General features: G+C 50.1%; 2 protein-coding genes across 10 annotated transcripts in view; one reads left to right on the top strand and one right to left on the bottom strand.

Annotated features, from left to right (window-relative positions):
* PCSK7 (proprotein convertase subtilisin/kexin type 7) overlaps window positions 1-15,259 on the top strand; it is a 25,118-nt gene extending 9,859 nt beyond the window's left edge. For 3 of the 6 annotated variants that reach the window (XM_081063129.1, XM_081063130.1, XM_081063133.1), the window contains 8 exons: window positions 1,009-1,176; window positions 1,595-1,702; window positions 2,142-2,244; window positions 11,628-11,784; window positions 12,319-12,413; window positions 13,159-13,252; window positions 13,459-13,576; window positions 13,943-15,250. In XM_081063129.1, the coding sequence (XP_080919255.1) occupies window positions 1,009-1,176; window positions 1,595-1,702; window positions 2,142-2,244; window positions 11,628-11,784; window positions 12,319-12,413; window positions 13,159-13,252; window positions 13,459-13,576; window positions 13,943-14,356 (1,257 nt within the window). In that variant the 3' untranslated portion in view covers window positions 14,357-15,250. Of the gene's footprint in view, window positions 1-1,008; window positions 1,177-1,594; window positions 1,703-2,141; window positions 2,245-11,627; window positions 11,785-12,318; window positions 12,414-13,158; window positions 13,253-13,433; window positions 13,577-13,841 lie in introns of all 6 variants that reach the window. The other 3 variants (XM_081063132.1, XM_081063131.1, XR_013994223.1) reach the window with 2 other exon arrangements.
* TAGLN (transgelin) lies at window positions 15,189-23,054 on the bottom strand. 4 transcript variants are annotated; one of them, XM_081063144.1, is made up of 5 exons: window positions 22,924-23,054; window positions 17,126-17,317; window positions 16,845-17,022; window positions 16,438-16,540; window positions 15,189-16,099 (listed from the first exon to the last, which is right to left on the bottom strand). In XM_081063144.1, the coding sequence occupies exons 2-5, from the start codon at window positions 17,303-17,305 to the stop codon at window positions 15,955-15,957; spliced, it is 606 nt and encodes a 201-aa protein (XP_080919270.1). In that variant the 5' UTR covers window positions 17,306-17,317; window positions 22,924-23,054; the 3' UTR covers window positions 15,189-15,954. The 4 variants fall into 4 exon arrangements, with proteins under 4 accessions (XP_080919270.1, XP_080919271.1, XP_080919269.1 ...); XM_081063145.1 differs by having other exon boundaries at window positions 15,487-16,099; window positions 17,126-17,671; window positions 22,924-23,001; XM_081063143.1 differs by lacking the exon at window positions 22,924-23,054 and adding an exon at window positions 21,286-21,657 and having other exon boundaries at window positions 15,487-16,099.

Below are 23,054 nucleotides of genomic sequence, written 5' to 3'. Positions count from 1 at the left end.
TGAAAATTACATCTCTTGGCAGCTGCTGTAACAGTTGGAGGGCAGCAGTGAGTACAATGGAGAAAGGGCAGCTGTTGGCAGAAGTTAGGACCCCGGTATCTGACCCAGAAGAGAAGTTTGGAAGAAAAACATTCTCTGGTCTTAACGTTGCTCCATCCAAAGTGCCAATAGTGGAGTGGATTTACGCGGGGCCCTCCTCAGCTAAACCCTTTGTGGCTCCAGGGTTGATGAGAGCATAAAAAGAACTTGATGCCAGACAGATGCCATCTCTCCCCTGCAGGCAACTCTCCTCCCCACCCCCACTTTCACCCTTCACTCAGAACCGTAGGTAGAGAAAGGGGGACTCGTAGAAACCACACTGAGGCACCAGGCCCAAAGCAGTGAGGCAGCTCATTCTGTTGATTGCCACAGGCCAGGGTAGACAGGCAGTGTGGACACTAGTGCCATGCCAAGCCCACGGGGTGGGCAAGGGAGCACACTCCCTTGGTTCGCACTGATGTCACTGCAGCCCCTTATTGCCGAGCTGCCAAGTTGGATTTCCTTGAATGGTGCTGTCACTGTTGTCACAGCTCCAGCTGGAGCGGAGGAGCTCCCTGGCCACTTCCTCTGTCTAGCATGATTTCGGGGTCTGGAGGGTTGGGACTGGTGGTTAGGGTGGAGAGTTTGGGAATGGGTTATTAGAGCAGCAGGAGTCAGGAAACTCTCCTCTGCATGAAGGCCTCTCCCACAGCTCCATCTTTCCCCCACAACGAAACGCTCATACGTAACTCTTTAATTTGTATTCTCCTTTCTCAGCTCTCCAGAGATTGTCTTGTGAGGCCTAGAAGGATTAAGGATCTCCTTTGTCCTGACCTGCTAGTGGGCCTCCCTCTGGTGAAAGATTTCGCTCTCATGAAGGAAGGGCCCACCTGAGAGACTTGTTCTGAGGACAAGTCTGTACCCCACCCTCCACAGCACCTGTGAGCACAGTCTCTAACCCGAGGCCCTCCCCTCCACACCACTTCCCAGGTGACCACTGACTGGGACCTTCAGAAGGGCACAGGCTGCACTGAGGGCCACACTGGGACCTCAGCTGCAGCCCCCCTGGCAGCTGGCATGATCGCCCTCATGCTGCAGGTACGGCCTTGCCTCACGTGGCGTGACGTCCAGCACATTGTCGTCTTCACGGCCACTCAGGTGAGACCCAGCAGGAAGACCGATGGTCGGCCCCGCCCACCCCCCTGTTCTGGTGCCAAGGAATTTAGATTTTAAACGTTAGGCTCCAAATCCCTTTCAGAGTCGCATGTGTATAGGAAAGGAGTGGGGATCCCAAGACCGCAGACCTCACCTCTTGTGTACCTATTCTGCTGATGCCATTTTACCTGCAGAGGAGGTCTCTGGAGCCTGGGACTCCTGGCTCCCTCTGTAGAAGCAGGCCATTGGAGTGATGACATCATGGGGCTTTGCCCTTTTGTCCCAGCTTTCTTTGGGGAATCTGTTTTCAGTGGGACAGTCTGGATTGGATCAACCAGCAAGGCAAGCAGGGAAGCCAGAGTTAGGTTGTTGAGATTACATTGGAAATCCAAGGGACTAACCAGGACCTCTGTCCTCTCAGTATGAGGATCGCCGTGCAGATTGGGTCACCAACGAGGCAGGCTTCAGCCACAGCCACCAGCATGGATTCGGCCTGCTCAATGCTTGGAGACTCGTTAATGCCGCCAAGGTGAACAGATGTTGACAGGGCAGGGAGCAGAGTGACCAAGGGAGGGGCTAATGCCTAAACCATTGCTTGGCACGTTGTGAGTGCGTAATGTTCATTCATTTACCCTCATCCCAGCTGAGACCCATTTTATAAATGAAGAACCAGGCTCAGCACTATAATTGAAGTTTCCAAATGTTTTGTAGGGAGTAAATTGGGACCTGAGTATAGCTTGGGACTGTCAGGGTGCTCTGGTTCTCGTCTTCCAACCTGAGCACAGCCATTTCCTCTGGCTCCTTGATTTGGTGCCATAGGGAGCACTCCAGGGTGTCAGCAGGAGCCTCAGAAGTGAAAGAAGGTGATGCGGAGAGTAAAAATAGAGAGCTGGGCCCTAAAGATCAAGTTAGAGCGAGATCATCTTGTTTGTTCATCCACCTTCCCCCCCCACACTTTCCTTTAACAGATCTGGACATCTGTCCCTTACTTAGCTTCCTATGTGAGCCCCGTGCTAAAAGAGAACAAGGCTATCCCGCTGTCCCCCAACTCACTGGAGGTGCTGTGGAATGGTAAGTAGTCAGCAGAAAGGGGGTTAATCTTGGGCTTGAGGTTTGGGGCGGGGTGATGGGGAACTCATCCTCCCGGGTTCTACCCTGTTCCTTTAGGAGCTGAGCTCCAGCCAAACCTGTGGAGTTTTCTTTGACCATTTTAGGACATGTTGCTGCTTCTGAGTTGGCTGCCCCCCTAGCTGCTTAAACAAGCCCTTTCTCCAGAGTTACTAGTAGTGAGAAGGAGCTGCTGAGCAACTGATTAGAAAGGCTGGTGGGGGAAGTAGGTTTGGAACTGGGGGAGACTAGGCAAGAGCTGAAAGATGTTCCTTTGACTTCCATGCTGAGAACTTGCCAGACAATTCTCTTCATCCCAGTGGCCTGTGGGTGAAGTAAAGGAGTTGGGAATTTCTTCCTTTGATTCTCAGCCTTGTCTAATACAGAAAGAGTCACATGGGATCTGTTGGGGGTGGGGCAGGGGAGAATGTGACCGTCTCCCTAGACTGTAGTTTCCAATCTGCCACCACCTCCATTGCACCCAGGGTCACGGGTTGTCTGAGGTCTGTAAGTCAGAGATGTGGTTTTGTGTTGAGCACAGAGCTTGAGTCCCTTCCTAGAGAAGAGGGAAGCTGGGCTGGGAAATTTATGCTAGAGGATCATCTGTCTGCAGATTTCCCGGAGTTCCCACATGAGGGTTTCCCTACCTCTGGCTCCTTGGGGGATTTTTTTTTCCCCTTGAGAAAATTTGACAGTTATTTGCTATTTTTTTGTGGAGATTGAAGCATGTCATGTTTTGTGCCCAAACTAGAACTCCATTCTCACTTTTTCCATCCATGTAGGAAGTGATCAAACCAGAGCAATGACAAAGAGGAAGAATGGCGAAAGAAGGGAGCTCAGAAAGGAAGGTCAGGGGCAGCTACCCTCCGGTGGAGGTGTCACTGGGAAGAGTCCATTGTCTCTTTCCTTAAGCATGTCCGGTGCTTGCCCACCTGTAGGTGGAAGGAAATCATGGGCACAGTTCACTGAATTTTCCATAAAAGGAATACTGTCTCAGAAAGGGCAAGAAGCATCGCCCAAGGCAGAGAAGTTAAGGAGCTGTCCCAGGAATGCAGATCAGTCGGAACCCCCAGGCTTTGCCTTGGAAGCTCCTGTGTCTTAGAGATAGTGAGCCTTTTAACTTTTACTTCCCTCCCAGGACTGTCTCCTATTATTTAAGTAAAAAAGTAACCCACAGTCACACCTGTCAAATGAGGGGTCCACTTAGGAGAGGGTTCGGGCCCTTTCCAGCTTTGTCATCCTGTTTCCCACTAATTAGGGATGTTGTCCCAGCATGTCCGACAAACTTCTGTAGGCATAGAGGCACCTGGCACTGCTTGTTTGTCACTAGGAAGCATGAAAAAGAACAGATTGTCCTGGATAGAGGAGCCTGAGAGGTGGGATAGTGGAGAGACGGTGAAGCCGAGGAAGGGGAGACTAGGAGTTTTGCTAGTGGAGCCTGTCATCAATTTGGCAGGCAGGACTCTGCCGCAGTTTCTGGGGTCGGCAAAGGTGTCTTCCCCTCTGTTGGGACTTAACCCCTGAGTAGACAGAACAGAAGGCACAAACTTGTGGAAACTGAACTTTTTGTGAGATGGAGGGAGCTGAACATTGCTGAGACAGAAGAGGTGGTAAAATACCACTAAGACGATAGAGCAGTGGTGTCCAATAGAACTTTCTATGACGATGGAAGTGTTCTCTGTCTGTACTGCTAAGTTTGGTGGCTACTAGACATCTGAGGACACTGAACACTTGAACTGTGGCTAGTGTGACTGAGGAACTACATTTTTATCTTATTATAATTAAATTTAAATGAACATGTGCTAGTGGCTATCATATTGGGCAGAGCAGCTTGAGAGCAAGACAAGTTTTTTTTCCTCCCCATTGGCAGGAGGATATGGGGGAAAGGATTGGGGCCCCTGGGTTCCTTTAGATCTGACTCCGGGGCTGAACTAGAGGGTAAGAGGGAGAGAGGGGTTTGAGAAGATTGTCTAAAATACCAGAGAACCTCTGTGTGTTTATAGAAGATTCCTAAACACCACTTGCACTTACCCTTTTCTCCTTATTTGCAGTCTGAGTATGTGGCTAACCCTCTGCCTCGGCAGTGAATCCTGTTCCTTCACTTCTCCACCTCTTACCTCTCCAACCCAGTCTTCCCTGCCCCACTGATTCTTCCTTCTGCCTTCAGACATCCTCGGTTCACCTATGAGGAAACAAATTAAAGTCCCTGCCACCCTTCAACCTGTAACCTTTGCAAACGAATTATCTAAAGCAACTGCTTGCTTTTTCACACACTCTCTTGACCACTGACACTTTACTTCATTACTCACAGTGCCCCTTTTGGTCAGGTCTGGTGCTGGTTCAGAGTTCTTCCTGCCTGACCTTCTTGTTGCTTGAACCCTATTAACGAGGTCTTTGGAGCAGCCTCTCTCCGGCGTCTATGACCTCCTTGCTCCATAACCTCTTCCAGCTTCTCAGCCCGAGGTACTTGTTTTCTGGTGTGCTGGTCACACTGCTCCCTGCTGTGAGCGCCTCCTGTACTCATTCCGTGGTTCTTCATTCTCCCTCAACATCTTCCTCTGCAGCGCAGCTGGTTTTAGGACTTCAGCTGCCACTTCTCTCTGCCACCCCCACCCATATGATTCCTAGATTGAAATCTTACTCTGAAGGATAGAGATTTTCATAGCTTTCACAAGATTATGGGCAAATAAAGCCCTGGGATCCGCTGGCCAGAGAGTGAGAGTTGAAAAAAAAAAAATTTCCCAAAGGCCAAATAATAATAAGCTGATGATCAACTAAGACTTGAGAGCTTTTTATGTGCTAAACACGGTTCTAAGAATAACTCATTTAATTCTAGAAAAGTAATTCGAGTGTTCTCACATGTATGGCCACCCAGCCCCTATATGGACCAATAAGAAAACGCACGTGGCATGCCACGGCGTACGTGTGCTAACACACAGGCACTCACAGGGCTCTTTGTACATCCCATTTCAGTCCATACTGTTCTGTGTCTCTATAAGCCTCTTCTCTGCTGTGTCAATGCTCTCCTCTCGTTGTGCCACAGATACTTTCCTTCATCTTTCCATTCCTAAATCATTGTGTGCTGTTGAATATATTCCACCAATACATTTACATTGAACATGTAAATTTTAGATTTTATTATCACATCTTAAAAGCCAGCTTGCTTTCCAAGTTTCCCCCATTTCTGCCAGTGCCATTACCATTCGTTAGGTGCCCAAATTTGAAACCCTGGAGTTTTCAGTCCCTCTGTATCACTTGCCCCTCCCCCCGTCTTCCCTATCCTTTCCCCTGCAATTTAGTCTTCCCTGTGTTTCCCTGAACGTCTCTTAATTGATTCCTTCATTCATTCTACAAATACATGAGACCTATGTCATTCCAGGCACTGCATTAAGTTGTAGGGATTCAGAGATAAGACATGATTCCTGCTTTAAAAGAGCTCACAATCTGGTAGGGAAGACAGTCCAGTCTGCAGTCGAGATGACACGGGTGTCAAAGGAGAGATGCCTCCTGCCACCAGGAAAGACAGAGGAGGGTTCTCATAGAAACTGGTGACTGACCTGAGTGTCACCATATAAACTAGCCAGGAGAAGAGGTAAAAAGAGGGGCATCCAGGCAGCAGGGGCAACATGTGCAGAGTCAATGGAATCTTCAGGGAGCTGCAAGTCACGTGGTATGGCTGGAGCATGGGGTGCGAAGGTCAGAGGAAGGTCTGGAACTGCAGGCGGCGGGGCCAGTAGAACTGTGTGCTGCGGGAAGGAGTTTGGACTTTATCCTGAAGTCTGTGGGGAGCCTTCGAGATAAATTGTCACCAACTGACGTTAGCAGTAAGGGAGGAGGACAGAAAGAGATTCTCAAGGCCTTACCTTTTAGAGATGCATACTAAATCTTTATTCATGAAATGATTTGATACCTGGGGGGGTCCATTAAAAGAATCTGAGAAGGGGAAGAGGTAAGGATCAGTGATAAAACAAGATTGGCCACATACTGATAATTCTGTGTTTTCCCGAAAATAAGACCTAGCCAGACCATCAGCTCTAATGCGTCTTTTGGAGCAAAAATTAATATAAAACCCGGTCTTATATAAGATCCAGTATTACGTTATATTAGACCCGGTCTTATATTAAAATAAGACTGGGTCTTATATCAATTTTTGCTCCAAAAGACGCATTAGGCTGATGGTCTGGCTAGGTCTTATTTTCGGGGAAACACGGTAATTGAAGTTAGTTGTCAAGAACATGTGTTCTACTTTTATGTATATCTAAAATTTCCTGTAATAAAAATTTATAAATGCATATATAAGTATTTGTGTGTGTGAGTGTATATATATATACATATATATGTATATATATGTGTATATATGTAAATTTTAATATATAAAAAGATTTCTAAGTTTTTATCTTGGGCAGCTGGTTAGGTGGTGAGGCCATCACATGATATGAAGAACCCAGAAGGAAGAACACTTTAGGGCAAGTGCCACAGAGTGTCAAAAACTGAGGAAGAGGATTTTGGCTCTGCTGTGTTTTAGCCTTCTGTGAGTCATCTAAAGATTATATCCCGGAAGCAGTTGAATAAATAAGTTAGAAGGTCTAGACTGGAGGTAATGATTTGTGAGTCACCAGCATATAAATGGAAGAAAAGGGTCTGGGAAAGAATGAGATCACCAGGGTTAGTGGGTAGACAAAGGGTAAAAGAGGACCTAAGACAGCCGGCATAAAAGGAGTGGCCAAAGGAAAGCTCACCAAGAAAACAACTGAGAAGAGATGGCCTGAGAATAGGAGAAAATCAGGAGGATAGTGTCACCGGGATTTAGGACAGTGACAGTGAGAAAAGGAAAGTAGAAACAAGAGCTGAAGAGCATCCCTGGTTTTATCAAAGAAGCCACTGGTGACCTTGAAGAGAGTTGTTTCAATGGATTCATAGGGGCACAAGCTAGATTGCAGTCGGTTGAATAATTAATGGGGACAGGAGAAGATTTTTGGTGAAAGATGGCAAATTGAACATATGCTTTTATCTTTGCCTTTTCTCAAAACCTCACCAAAATAAGAATAAAGGAATAATAATGGTATAAGCACAAGGATGAAGAAAATGAAAGAGGAAACCACAGCAAGTGAGAGATTTCATCATGTTTTTGGAAGATGGAAATGAATGGAGAAGTGAGCAGGGCTAAGAAAATTGCATAGCAAATACCTGCAAGGGTAACACTGAGCAACAAGCCCGATCTCGCCACAGAACCGCAAAGGCTCAGTACTCAGAGGCCCCGTGTACTGGAGAGGACAGAGGAGGTATGAGACTAAAAACAGGGATCAATTAAGAGGTAGACTCCCGGGGACCTTCTCCCATCCTTAGCAGGCAGAAGATGATGCCTTCCTTATCCAGCCAGGAGTTGGGAAGTTCATTCTCCAGAACCAAGGACCCCGGGTATAGCAAAAGAGACAGGGAATGTACTGAGAGAAGGAGACCCTACCCAACAAGCCGCCATTCTGATCCCAAGGTACTGGCAGACAGGAGATTGGAAGATTCTTCTCTGGAGAAATGGAGTGACCCTCATCAAAAGTTTTAGAGATACTGATATGTGGGCCCCTCCATGAAATAGTCTGGTCCCAGTCCAGTTAACTTTAGGAAATCCCACCAGATGAAAAGCTCCTCCCGTGGTTAGAGCTTCCCACTGGTTTTTGAAGATAATAGGGATCACTGTCCATTTGAAATAATCTTCCAAATACCCCCCCAATTTCTGAGAGAAATTATTTTCAATTGCTAAAACCCAGCCTAACAATCACATAGGGAAGTAGAATAAGGATGTTTTCAAACAAGTCTCATGCTCCATCTGTCTGAAAACTGCTAAAAGATGTACTCCTCTGCAATGAAGGGGAAACGGAAAGAAAAAGGAGAAAGAAAGGGGAGGGAAGGAGAGAAGGGGGTGCAGAGAGAAAGGGAGAGGGGAAAGAGAGCAAGGAAAGCCCAAGTGAGCGGTAAAGGAAGGTCCCAGCAGTGCAGCAGATAGGAATGGGACAGAAGGTTCCAGAGCGAGACTCTCCAGTGGGAAAATGGCATTGAGGGAGCCCCTGACTTGGTTGTTCATTTATAAAATCATATTCAGAGAGATTAGGTGGTTCTTTTGTGCAGTTTGGGAAGAAGTAGGATGGGGACATGAATTTAAGTAAACAAAAGGACAGTTAACTCCAGAGGGGAAAACAGCAAATTTTTCTGGAAATGAAATACAATCATTGAACACTACTTGGCTAAATTCCATATATTTATAAGGTCATTGTATGGTAAAAAAAAAGTATTGATGTAACCAACTATTGTGATATAATTAGTTTGAAAAAGCAGAGGAGAGGGCAAGGTGGAGAGAAGATGTGGGCATATTAAATCCCTATCTGGTATAATCGAAAGTTGATAAATAATGCATAAAATTAATAAACCATGAAATAGCGATATATGCTTATTACTTAGAAATGTGAAGGTAGATCCCAAAAGAAAACAAGTAAAAGCAATAAAAAGTGTTTTTTCTTTTGGGTAGTGGATGACAAAGGTGGTGGGAACAGAGTAGTGAACTGCTTTTTTACCTTATAAGCACTCCAGAACCAATTTACTTTTAAAACCAAATACACTATACTGTTTTGGGGGGAGGGGGGGAAGGTTAAGGATGAATGGGAGGGTAAGAAGTAGAATAAATATAGACATCTTTTTCAAGAAGTTTGACAGCAAAGGAAAGGAATAACATCTAATACTGATATAACCTTAATATTTACTGGGTACTGCTCTAAGCACCTTATGTATATTAACTAATTTATCAGCTCTATGAAGTAGGTACTGTTACTACCTCCATTTTACAGCTAAGGAAACGAATCCAATTCTCATAGCTAGCAAATGGCGGAGCTGGAATTTGAACCCAGGCTGGATGGCTCGAGTCCAAGCTCTTGACAGTAGGCAGAAAGAAATGAAGAGTTGAGAAAGGGTTTATTTGCTTTTGTTTTTCATGTGTAATAGCAAATACATAAGCAAAAAGATCCAGCCAAGAAAACGGATAATGGCTGATTCAGTTTTGGACTTTTGCCAGATAGTTACTGTGAAAGGAATAGAAAGTACCGGGAGTTTGAGAGTGTAAAAGAGTGTTGGGGAGATGAGCTGTGGGATCTTTGCCAGTTGGGAAAGAGGAACTTGATGGATTTCTTCAAGAGCAAGAAAATAAAGGGGTCAGGAAGGGAGTGGGAAAGGTGGAAGGACAAGAGGTTGCTTTCATAGAAGGTACGATACTGGCTTGGAAGAGCTGACAGATGGAATTACAGAAAATACACCCATGATGCATATTTACCAACATGTTATCAAAACTTGTGGGAGCTTTTTTGTTTTCATTTTTGCTCAACTACTTTTCTAATTTGTCTTCAGTTAATTTGTGTTTGCTTATATAAGAAAAGTCACAGTGACAGGTACTAAAGCATTCAGTCCAGGTAATGACAAGGGCCAGGGTCTGCTCATGGGAATGGGCGCTGACATGGGAGGGAGAAAGGTCTGTGGAGCTGAGGGGGTAAAGAACTGTGAAGTTACAACATCAGAGAAGTAGACCCATGAACACTGGTGTCGTAGTGGGTGATGGGTGGTGGCACTCTTCCATGAATACAGTAAGAGGGGCACGGAGCAGCAGACCAGTAGGCACAGGGTCTGGGAAGGGACAGAAAGTGTCACAGAAAGGCTCATGCTTTTTTTTTCCTCTTCAATCCTCATTATCCACACTCATAGCACCTCCACCCTACAATAAGGCAGCAGCATTTTAGCTGGCCTCCTCTCACCTGTTTCTTCCTACTCCAATTCGTCCTACCCTGAGCTGTTAAGCACTTAAAAAAGAAACACAAAGAACTCCATCCTTGCTCAATAATCTCTAATAGCTCTTGGTTTGCTTATTTAAATTACATTTGTTTTCACGTGGGATAGGTAATGTGCCAATGTCATAACAAGGCTTGAGGGTGGCACATGTCACACAGGAGTGTGAACACCCAGTCATCACACTTATGAACTACAAAAGGATCTAACATAGATTCTTAAAGCCCTTTTCATCCTCCGTCCCTGCCCCAACTTTCAACACCTCTCTGAGCTTCTTCATCTGTGAGCTGGAGAGGCTGCTCTCTACGCTGCCTGTTGGGATGAATTAATTACTGCGAGAAAAGGTGCCTTAGAAAGAATTATTGCTCATTGCAACTTGATTTCTTAATGTTAATCTTCTTAATTCAATCTTCTACTTCAGGCATTTGTGTTTTTTAAACTTTTTATTTTGAAATAATTGTAGATTCACAGGAGGTTGCAGACAAATGTTCAGGAAAATTCCAGGTACCCTCCCCCCGATGTTGATGTGTTAAACAATTATAATGCAATACAAAAACCGAGAAAATGACATTGGTACCACCCAGAGAGTTGAATTGGATTTCACCAGTTAGACATGCACTCATATCTGTGTGTGTGTGTGTGTGTGTGTGTGTGTGTGGCTCTGTACAGTTTTACCAAATGTGTAGCCTTGTGTAACCACTAGCACGAGGAAGACCCAGAACAATACCATCCCCACAAGACTCCTCGTGTCATCCCTTTATGGCCACACCCATCCCCTCTGCCCCATCCCTAAAGCCTGGCAACCACCAATCTGTCCCCATCTCTAGTTATGTTATTCGTGAATATTACCTAAATGAAATCATGTATTATGTATCTTTTTGATTTTGGCTTTTTCATTCAGCATAATTTCCCTGAAATTTATTCATTTCAGTAGTTTTTTTTAAAATTCTGTACTGCCTTCAATATGAAACTGGTTCATTTCCACCTCTGCCTTTGTACATGCCATTTTCCCTTCTAGAATACACTCTAACAACCCTTTCTACCCACCTGCATTCATTTCTTCTTCAGAGTGTCTCACTGCTGTGTGCCTAAACCCACCTGACTCATCTCTGTTCTAGCATCAGTAATGTATATCTCACGCCATCTCATTTTCCACTTGCAGGTAGAAGGCAGAGACCATGTCCAACTTATCTTTATATTCCCAGCATCTAGTACAGTGCCTGAAATATAGGAGGTGCTCCGTAAATTATTTTGGGGGTAAATGAATGGTTGAAGTTGCTCCATTTGGTTCTTATATTGTGTCTTCAGTTTGCGTTGTCTTCCCAACTAGACGCTAAACTAGACTGGAAACTCCTTGAAAGCAGCTACTACGTTCCACTTATTCATGTACCCTTGGCCCCAGTCAGGATTGCCGTGGTAGTCACATACGGCTTCAATGAGCATGTACTTTGTGTACGTTGGGATGAAGGAAGGGCGTAGGTGTTCATGGGGCTGGTTTCCCAGCTGCCCAGCCTGACTTCGTATAGTCAGCAGGATGGACCTGGAGATGTCGGGGCTGAAGACCCTGGAGCACGTGGCAGTGACCGTCTCCATCACTCACCCGCGCCGCGGCAGCTTGGAACTGAAACTCTTTTGCCCCAGTGGCATGATGTCCCTTATCGGCGCCCCCCGCAGCATGGACTCGTAAGTACACCTGCCCATACATTCGGAGCTCTCTGTGGAGTAAGGGCCTTTCCCAGGAAAAGCTACAGGAGAAATGGACACTGGCACTGCCCTAACTTACCATGGCACTGGCTAGCCTTGGCAGTTGGCAGCCATTGATTACGTGCTTTGTGCAAGTGCTTATGATGTGCTAAGCACTGCGCTTTCCATTTCTTTTCTCTAATCCTTGTAAGAACCATGCAGAGGAGACTTTCTAACCTACTTGTACAAATGAGGAAACAAGTCATGGAGCTACTGAGTACCTGGGAAAGTAACACTAACCTTAGATCTGTCACAGTCCCCAGCCTGTGCACCACACATTGACACAAGTCCCGCATCCCATGAAATCCCAGGAGCAAGGACCCTTCGTGGCACCCTCCCAAATGGCCGTAGCTCAGGCAGGCAACAGCTGCTACATTTTCATGGCTACTACAGTAAGAAAAGAATGTTTCTGGGCAAAATGGTCAGTTCCCCACCCCGTGCCTTTCAGGTTTTCTACTCTGTTCTTTCCCCCAGGGATCCCAACGGCTTCAACGATTGGACCTTCTCCACGGTGCGATGCTGGGGGGAAAGGGCAAGAGGGCTTTACAGACTCACCGTCAGGGATGTAGGTGAGCCTGCCTGCCCTTCCAGCAGGACCCTGCCCTTCATGATTGTCATCTGGTCGCTCTGGATCTCAGAGTCCCTCACAGAAATTGTCCCATGTAGAACACATGGGGTTGCCATTGGACCAACGGTATATACCAGCTATGCCCCATCCAAAAAATGGGCGTTGATATCTAAAATTGTTCATTTATGCTACCTCTCATATTCCTTCGAGAAGTGACTGATCCATTTTTCCTCAGGATAGCAACAAAAATTCCTTGTTGAAATCACATTTCAAGTCCTTTCACATATAACCATCCTTTGGCCAGCCCTGGTAGGCAGGTAAGGGCAGGACTAATTCTCACCATTATTTTGGAAAAACTGAGGTCACACAGTATTTCTTTGGAGACTGGAAATTGAACCCAACCCTCCCATCTTCCAGTCAAGTTAGGTATTCATTAGACCAGTGGTTTTCAGAACTTTAATTTAGCAGGAGGACGTTTTTTTCCAAGCAAAATTCTAGCTGAAACCCCAAAATATGAAAGAGGTAAAGGCAAAACTTCTGTGCTGCAGAGTGCTACCTTTCAACCTCCCCATTGCCATCCCTGAGGACACCGTATGAGCCACGTGTGCAGAACCCTGGGGTCAATGGGACACACAACTGCAGCAGACCGTGTGTCCGAGTCCCTTTAGGTGGCAGGGCGGGCAGCATGCTGTTTGCATGGCTGACAGAGGAGCATGGCTCACGGACTGCCCCACTTGCTGCCCTAGGAGATGACATGTTCCAAGCTGGCATCCTTCGTCAATGGCAGCTGACCCTGTATGGCTCTGTGTGGAGTCCCGTAGACATCAGGGACAGACAAAGGTAGGTATAGACACATGTCAGAAGGAAGGCAACTCACGAGGGTTGGGGAAACAGGCCACTTAGGGAGCTCCCCTTCCCTGGAAACCCACAATACACCCCTCCCCTTTGCTGTGGGGCTTCCCTCTCTTCAGCGCTGAGGTGGGAGGATGGGTGAGAGAGCAGGTGGTACCAAGTTCAGTAGGGAATCGCCCATCTCTTCTCCGCAGACTGTTAGAAGATGCCATGAGTGGAAAGTACCTGCATGATGGCTTCACTCTGCCCTGCCCTCCTGGACTGAAAATTCCTGAGGAAAATGGTTACACCATCACCCCTAACACCCTTAAGGTACTAGGGCCTTACTCACACTGCAGACAGGCAGGAGTGTCCTGGGGGAGGTAGTCCTTGGTGGGTGAATGGGGTGGGAAGGCCGGGGTCGCCCTCCTGCTGGTTAACTCTCACAGTGCATTCCTTGTGCACGGGTGGTGAGTGAGTGGGGGGTGGGGGGGAGAGGCAGCCCTCGTACAGACACTTTCTGAGCTCGTTGTTCTGAGCTAAGAAAGGCTGCGGGCTTTGGGAAGCTCCCTAATTCAGGCGGTGGGCTTCTCCCCAGACGCTGGTGCTGGCCGGCTGTTTTACCGTCTTCTGGACTGTTTACTACATGCTAGAAGTATGCTTGAGCCAGAAGAATGTGGCCTCTCTCCCGGTTCGTAGGGATGGACCCTGCCATTGGCCCCAAAGGAGCCGAAAAGCCAGGGAGCAGGGGACAGAACTAGAATCAGTGCCACTTTGCAACAGCAAGGATCCAGATGGAGTGGAGACAGAGAGGGAAGGCCCTTCCGCCACCTCTGGTCTCCTTGCCCCAGACCTGCTGCATCAAGGGGACCGGAGCCTGTCTCAGAACCGGAGTGCCCCGGACTGCCCTCATTGGCACCCACACCCAGACCTGTTGCAGGCGAACGAGGAGCACATTTGCTGACCCAGAGCCTGACAGACTCAACGTCGGCGAGGCTCTTCCTTCCCCAAATTGGGGAAGCTTGGAAAGCTGCTCCAAAGTCCCAGGATCTCTGGGAGAAGGCAGTCCTGATGCTCACGTCTGGAATCCAGAGGCCACAGAGCACCCTCTGACTATGCTCAGGGAGGCCCAGGGTTTTCTTAACGTACTAGTGGCAGAGGAATGGTGCCAGAGAGCAGTGTGGCAATAGCCACAGGATCTTCCTCCAACCGAACAGGCGCTTTCAGCGAAAAGGTCTTGGATAAGGGACTGTCCCCCATCCCCCATTAGGCAGGCCTCCATCCTCATTTCTCCTGGGCAAGCCCATGGTACAGGTCACAGGGACCCCGACCCACGCATGGGTGAGAAGGTACCTGCCACGGCCAGAAGAGCATCTCAGCAGAAACGTCACTGCCGTCACTTGGGAAGAGGGCTCAGGTGGAGGTTTAGAAGAGCCCGGGATTTGCCTGTCCTCCTAATGACCCAGGACCTAGAAACAGAGGACTTTTCCTCTCTCCCTCACCTTCCTGCCTAAGCCTTGGACACACTGGTACCGGCAGTCAGCCCGCAGCCCAGCACTCTTGCCCTGAAAGCAGCTGCCTCCATCTCTGATCAGAAGTCAACCATGAACACACCCCTGACTCCTTCACCACCACCCCCTTCATCCTGAAGGATCTGTACAATGCTCCTGGCAACACTAGGGGTGGGCACGGCCCCCAGGCCTGTGCTGCTTCGTAGGGGAGTCTGCGAAGGACTGGGACAGGTGCCAGCCACTGCCACCCCAGCCCAGTGACCACACTGTGGTCCTCTGCAAAGTGCTCAGGGAAATGGCCTTGCCCACCAGAGGCCAGCTATCTGCCTGACAGGCTGTGACTCTTCCTTCCATTCTTGGCCCCCTCCCCTCTTCTGAGCTAGTTGGCTGATTTAAATTTTGTTTTTAACACTCAAGGTTTGGTTTTCTCTTTTCACAGCAACATTTTGTTGAATGATTTTCTGCACAGCCTTTCCAAAATAAAAACCTTCCACATAATTCTGCCATACCCATCTCCTTTCCTCTAATGCAAGTTGCCAAGTAGCTCCTCCTTCCTGTCAATCCCTGAGAGTTACTCTCCTCTTCCATGGCCGGGTCCTCTGAAAGAGCTGACCCCCTGGAACCTTGGAATGTGAAGGGTCCTTCAGAGGACAGTGGCCAGGGCCAGCAGATGGTCCTGTTTCCCAGAACCACACAGAAGTGACTAGGGCAAATCAAACTCTGGCAGCCAGGCCTGAGAAAAGATTGATATATATATATATATTTCTTTTTTTTTTTTTTTTTTTTTTTGAATTTCAACTCCCAAATATTCCAGCAAAAAATGGAGAGAAGGTTGGGCTGGGTCTCCTTCAATGGGCATCTGCTGCCAAGGAGGACAGTTGACTTGCACCCTCCGCCCCAAGCCACCCCCAAGGCCGCCCCACCCTGCTCAGCCTAGGGTAGGAAAAGACAGTCGAGGCGGTGGGGGAGCTGGGAGGAGGGCCCGGGGAGTGGTGCTTTGGGGTAAGAGACTGGGCTGAGGCTGAGGGTGGGGCAGAGTTGCCCAAGCACAGGCACCTTTGCTCAGTGACGGAGCGGGAGCCTGGGAGCCTCGAAGCTTGGCCAGGGCTGAAGGAACTACACAGTGTGGGTGAGGGGGTAGGCGGGACGGCTGCAGCCAACGAGCTGGGGAAGGGCAGGGCGGGGACTAGCTCTGGCCCTCTAACTGATGATCTGCCGAGGTCGTCCGTAGCCCGTCATGCCAGCCTGTGAGGCCCCTCTGTTGCTGCCCATCTGTAGGCCAATGACGTGCTTTCCTTCCTGCAGTTGGCTCTCTGTGAATTCCCTCTTATGCTCCTGGGCTTTCCTAGAAAAGGACGAACCGGTATAAAAATGTACCAGGACTACATGTTTTCCACCTGTTTTCTGTTTGCTCACTTACTTCCTAGCTCAGTCCCATTCCCTCCCCATTTCACTTCTCTTGTTCATTAATCTAACTTGCCCCCCACAGACTAGGGAGACTGGTTGAGCAAAGGAGGATAGAAAGGGAAGAGTCAAGAAGTAGTAGGGACCTATTTCCCCCTATCCTAGACCCTCATTTTGCACCTTCCTGGCTCTCTGCTTCCCCAAATCACTCACACTAACGGGTTAGCCAAGGCCACCTCCCTTCTCATGCAGAGACCCAAGTGTAGAGTGGCCACATACTTCATAAACCAGTTGGGATCTCCACGGTAGTGCCCATCATTCTTGGTCACTGCCAAGCTGCCCAGAGCCATCAGTGTCCTCTGCACTGCTGCCATGTCCTTGCCTGTGAGAAGAAGGGAGGGTGGACAAACTTCAGGACTGTGTAAACAAGACTTCCAAGGCAGGGCCTGCCACCACCTTTCAGCAAAATGGCCAACCCAGGGGCAAAGTTAGTCACAGAATCCAAAGAGGCGTCAGTAAGTCCCACGGTATGCTCCTGTGAGCGTGGTGTGGACTTCCCTTAGCATACCCCATTCCTGCTATGCAGACCCATTGTTGTGGAGTGCTTTGGTCATTCCTCGTCCCTGTCTCGGCCACCTGTCCTTCACCTGCCTCCCCCACCCGTTTTCTCTCTTTTCTTTCCATACCTTCAAAGAGGTCAACTGTCTGGAACATATCAGTCTTAGTGACCCCATAGTCCTCAGCTGCCTTCAGGAACTGAGCCACCTGCTCCATCTGCTTGAAGACCATGGAGGGGGGGTTCTCAGGCACCTTCACTGGCTTGGAGCCATCAGGATACAGGCTGTTCACCAGCTTGCTCAGAATCTGCCAGGCATAGAACGCAGCTTGGCACTTGGCTCGTAGTACCTGCCCCACGACTCCAGGGGGATGGCACAGCCCCAAACCCCCTTCCCAGAGTGCCACTCACCAGGCCGTTCTTCAGCCAGACCTGGAAGCCCAGGCGCCCACGGTCCGGGCGCCCCACATCAGGGCCACACTGCACTACAATCCACTCCACCAGCCGTTCCTCCAGCTCTTCATCGTACTTCTTCTCAATTTTGGATTGCACTTCTCGGCTCATGCCATAGGAAGGTCCCTTGTTGGCCATGTTTAGGGAGAGCTACAGCAGCACCGGCCAGAGAAGGGAGAGGTCAAGGGCTCAGAGAGCAACGGCACTTTCACTTGTACCAGGCAGGTTTAGCTCTGTGGGTGCCCAACCTCGCTAAGTGTTTATCTTTCTCCCCTTGCTTCCTGATTTTGTTTTCATGGCACTTCCCTTCTTGGCCAGGCTCATCTCCTCAGTCCTGGGGGCCTCTCCAATCTTGGAGATGGGAGACCAGATCAGACCAGAGAAACGGGAGACCAGAGTTTTGGCAGTCTCAAGAAGGGGTCAGTGAACTTTTTTGTACATGACCAGACAGCATCTTAGGCTTTGCAGCTCATATGGTCTTTGCCATTGTCGCAGGAAAGCAACCTTAGACAATACAAAACCAAATGAGCATGGCTTTGTTCCAATAAAACTTGATTTGCACAAACAGCAGGCTGCATTTAGCCTGTGGGCCACACTTTAACACCTAATCTACAGCATTCTTTCTTTGCCAAGATTGGTCACAGATGTACTGGGGAGACCTTCTGGAGGAAGCCACATTGCCCCCCAGAATAAAGCCAGCAGGTGTCTTTGTCCAGCTAGGTGTGAGGTGGTTTACTGGTTCTCTCTCAGGTTACCTCCAACTTTTCTCCCCCCACTGTATCCTCTAGCCCAGAAGCTGGAACTCCAACTCTAGCTCTTTGCCAGGTCAGCTCAGCGTCTGGCCTGTAGCTGAAGAGATTCAAACTCATCCATCCCTAACAAACTCTAGGAAGACTGCAAAGCCCGAGAGCTTCTGGTGAAGAAGTTGCATTTCCTCAGGGGAGCCAGATGACAGGGAGAAAGAGAGAGAGAGAAACTAGTATACCCATGGGCTTTCCTTCTGGTCCAGGCGCTCACCACTATAGTAGCTTGAGTAACCAAGAAGCCAGAGTCTTCCAGAGAAATCCCAGAGCCAAGAATCTGCCTCTCCAGGCCAGCAGCAGCTGCTGCCCTGGAGGCCTGCGGCTGGCCCTGCTCAGGGGAGCCCCACTAATGGAGGGGGATGATTGCAGCAGCAGGGAGAGGCAGGTAGGACGCTGAGCAGACGGAGGTGTGGCTGTTCAAGGGGGACCAGAACTGGCCAAAGGTGTCAACCTGGGGTGGTGCCCACAGTTCATCTGAAGAGGTACCAAATGAGGCCAAACCCATCCCCTGGCTTCAGAAGGAGGGAATGGTCTGAGGATGGAGGTAGTCAGCACTTTCCTCCAATTCCCTCTCTTGTCAGAGTTGAGACTCTCTCCACACCGTCCACTGACCACAACCACCTTAGGAAACAGAGTGAATGAACACATCGGTGGTCCCAGGTCAGCTGCCGGACTCCAGTTGCCCTACCCTTCCTTTCCCCACAGCTGACAACTTTTCTGAGCTCAGGTTCCCCATCTGCACAGTAAGGATAATATCTACCTCAGAGGGCTGTGAACATTTCATGAAACAATGTCTGTAACTACCTAACGTATTGCCTGTCCCACAGCAGAATGTCAGTCCTTTGCCTCCCAGAGCCAGTCTCCTGGAAGTGACCTGGGAGAGACAACCCCTGATCAAGGGATAAAAAACAGTAAGTGGGTGTGGTCGGGTGACTCAGTTGGTTAGAATGCAAGCTCTGAACAACAGGGTTGCCGGTTCGATTCCCACATGGGCCAGTAAGCTGTGCCCTCCACAACTAGATTGAAGACAACGAGCTGCCGCTGAGCTGCTGCTGAGCTGCTGCTGAGCTGCCGGAGGGGCGGCCAGATGGCTCAGCTGGTTAGAGCACGAGCTCTCAACAACAAGGTTGCCGGTTCAATTCCCACATGGGATGGTGGGCTGCACCCCCTGCTACTAAAGATTGAAAATGGTGACTGGACTTGGGACTAAGCTGCGCCCTCCACAACTAGATTGAAGGATGACAACTTGGAGCTGATGGGCCCTGGAGAAACACATTGTTCCCCAATAAAAATTTAAAAAAAGAAAAAGAAAAAAAAACAGTAAGTGTTCTTCCCATTCTAGCCTCCACCCCTTTTCAAAAACATGCCCTGAGAGGACAACAAAGTTTGAGAGACAAAACAGGAGATGGATTCATCTAAATCCTAGCCACTGAGCAACTCACTTCTCTCTGAGTCCATTTCCTTATTAGTAAAATGAGGGTTGGGCCACCTCTGAGGAAAGGGTTCTCTGAGCACCACCACCCTTCTCCCAGCCAGTGATGCCAGAAAACCCAAAGGTAGAAGGCTATAAACAGCAAGTCCCTCCCTTCCCCACCCTGCTTTGTGTCTCACCCCTGCTTCCCAATCACCCAAGGGCTCCTGGGCAAATCACTGTGGTCAAAACCCACCAGTCAGCAGGGACAAGTGATTTCAGCCCATCCTGGCCCCACCACAACCACCGTGCCCCATCTCAGCTTCCCCGTCCCCCACATCCCAGGCAGGCAGCATATACCCCTGTGGTCCAGGCAGGCTCCACCTTCCATGCCCTGACCTCTTGTATTCCCCAACCCTCCAACCTCCCAGACCATAAGCTGGGAGTGTGAACTGAATGGAAGCAGAATGTGTCCCCCAACCCCCAGCTTTCAGTCTCAGGAGACTCAGTACAGTCAGTCAAGGTACCAAGGCTTACCATGGCAAGGACACAAAGTTGCAGCCCCTAGATCTAGAGATAAGATTTGGATTTTGATCATAACAGGGAATGGGGGTGAAATGTGCACACCTCGCCCCCACCCTGCTCCCTCCTGGTGAAGAGTCTGATGGAGAGTTCCAAGGAATCCCTCAAAGTCCTCTGATGACCTCCCCAGTCCCACCTGAGAGCTGCTGGGCAGAGTGAGAGGAAGAGGGTAGGAGGAGGAGAAAGGGAGGAGAAGAGGGAGAGAAGGAGGGAGGGGGAAAGGAGAGGGAGACAGCTGCAGGGCAGCCCACCCAGGGGACTTCATAAACAAAGGCGTCTGGAACAGGATGGACAAGGCAGCCTGAAGCTCTGCTTTGACCCTCCTGCCCTGTGGCTCCCATTAGCCTCCCCTGCTCTGAGAGAAGAAACCGGAGTCCAGCTGCAAAGGGTCAGGGGGCAGCACCTACCAGCAGGAACCCGAGAAAACTAGCAGAACTAGGGGCCTCTCCAGGAGCTGTGCCCCATTCTCTCTTCAAACTAAAACACAACAAATAGGAGTGAGCACCTGTGGATCTTTGAGATGGCAGGAAGGGTGGCTCATCTAAATTCTAGGGACAGAGAAGAGTGGTCCTACTCATTGCGACCCTTTGACTAGCAACCACTGAGAACCAGCAGACCCTTCCAGAAGGGCCCAGGGTCCCAGGCCCGCCCAGCCCTGACAGAGTCACCCAGGCCAGAACTCCTGGCAGTACCTGCCCCCCACTCCTCTGCCTTTAGTGGGGTGACCTCCCACTCTCAGTGTATGCAAGGAGCTGTGTACCTGGAAAATCAGCTCTCTCACCTGTCTCTACATTCTGTCACCCCAGCCTGTTCCAGGATATAACAGTTTTGTGGCCCTTCCCACTGCCTCAGGGGCTACCCGGAGGCTCTGGCATGCTGCTCAGGCCCCGGGGACCCACCAGTGCGGACACTGCTCTCTAGCATTAGTGTCCTCGCACCCCTTCTCAACTCCTTGGACATCCTCTTAGATGGACAACGGACAACAGACCCTTGGGTGTAACCCGACAACACCTTGAGCCTATTACACACCCTATGATGTGACTATAGCTGAAAATGTGGAGTCTCCTGCTCACCCCACTTCCCAATCCCTCTTCACCAGCCAAATCATCCTGGGCATTTCAATGAACTCAAGGCTGCCCAGTCTGAGCAATTCGGGATTCTAGCAATCCCATCCCATCTGTCTAGGACCACTTCCCCGTCTGAAGGTTAGAAATGCAGGCTGATTGAGAGGGTGGGCTCCCCCAGCTCTGCCTGCAATCCAGTCAATGCTCCTGTCAAGCTCCAGCCCAACTTCCCTCCAACCCTGAGACAAATGCACTTACAGGGGCTCCTCAGGGCTCGCAGGAAGGAGTCAGCTCTATCTGGACTTGAACAGACAGGATGGGGCGCTGGCTGGGTGAGGGGTTTAAAGGGCTGCTGCTGTGGTGATGTCAGCCTCCCCCGCTGGCTCACCCCACGGCCCCCTCCCTACTGGAGGAAATGGGCTTAGTTCCCCACCTCCAGGCCCCCCAGTGACTCCGCACAGGCTCCATATTTGGGGAAAGACACCAAGTTGGAGGAGTCTGCTGGGGCTGCCCGAGACATTCTCTGCGTGCTTTGGTGATACAGCCGGCGGGGCGGGGCTGTGCTGCCGGCCGGGAAGCAGCGGGAAAAGCCTTTTATGGGCAGGACCACGGAGGCTTTCCCTGCTGTCTGGACTCAGGGCTGCTCCTTCAGTGTTGTCTGCTCCCGGGTTTCATGGGAGGAGGAGAATTCAAGAGGGACTGGCCAGAGAGAGACAGAGGAAAGGGACTGGGGGGTTCCATCCCTGAAGTTTGAAGAGGACAAACCAGCCACCCTCTCCTCCGGGACTTTTAGCTCTAGTCAGAGATAGGAACTAACCTTTGCCGGGGACCCACGACTTGCCAGGCACTTTGCAAATGCTCTTATTTAACACAGCTAGATCATGACAGCCTGATTCCTGTCTCCATTTTACAGATGAGGAAACTGAGGCTCAGAGCACATCTTATCCAAGGCCATATGGTTAATCATGAGTGGCAGAACCTGGACATCCCTGCCGACCCCCGGACAGGAGCTGGAGAGGCTCTCAGACACAGCCGTTCAGTTGTGCCACCCGCTCGGGCTGAGAACTACAGTGGAGGGGGGCCTTGAGCTACATGCTCTATTGGGGTGGGCTTTAAGGATTCAGCAGCAGCTCAGTGGACCCGGGCCCCCATCCAGAGGGTCTCTAAGGCCTGGCAGGGCCTGAGACACCAACAGTGGGGTAGGAGGGTCAGGCGCTGCCATAATGCCTCCTTCCCGCCCTCCCTTTAGAAACAGCCCGTCTATCCTGAAAACGGACTGGGCTCCATCACCACAGAAAGAAGACCCACTCATATCTTGCTTGTTCCTGGTTTCAGGGGTTTCAGGAAGGGGTAGAAGGAGGTTACGAAGGTGAGAGGCTGCAAATGTGGTCTCTGGGTGCCCGCTGAGGCGCGCCTCCCACCTGGGCAGCCTCCCACCTGGGCAGCCTCCCACCCGGGGCAGCCTCCCACCCGGGGCAGCCTCCCACCTGGGCCAGCCCAGCAGGGAGGAGCAGCACTCTGACCACGCTCAGCGGACACACCCAGCTCCACCAGGAGAGGCTGGCGCGCCCTCGGCCCGCGGACCCCAGCTCAGCCCGCAGCCCCTCCCTGCTAGAGGAAAGGAGCGCCGTCCCCGGCCTCCCCGGCCTCCGGTCCCCACGCCACGCGAGCTGGCGGCATGCAGAGCTACAGTGCCCCCTCGTGGCGCCTGCGGGAAGGGCAGAGAGGCGGGGAACCGGCCGGAGAGCAGCCTGGAGATCTCCGCTTGGGTCCTCAATTCTCCAGCTTCCTCGCCCCGCAAATCGTCTCCCCTAGCCTGATGAAATCTAAACCAACCTTCCAGGGTAACTGCAACACTCCTGCCTCTTGGAGCCTGTCACCCACACGCCCACTCACCAGTAGCCATCACCATCCTGTGTTCCCCAGCACCACGCCAGCCTTGACCTGCGTGCTCCTGTCCCTTAAATCCGCGTCAGGGAGCACTGTGCCTGCAGCCTGCTGAGCTGGGAGGCGCCCAGGTCAGAAGT

This window comes from Rhinolophus hipposideros, assembly GCF_964194185.1.
Source record: "Rhinolophus hipposideros genome assembly, chromosome: 10".
Lineage (NCBI taxonomy): Eukaryota > Metazoa > Chordata > Mammalia > Chiroptera > Rhinolophidae > Rhinolophus > Rhinolophus hipposideros.
This window is presented reverse-complemented; position numbering and strand designations above follow the sequence as displayed.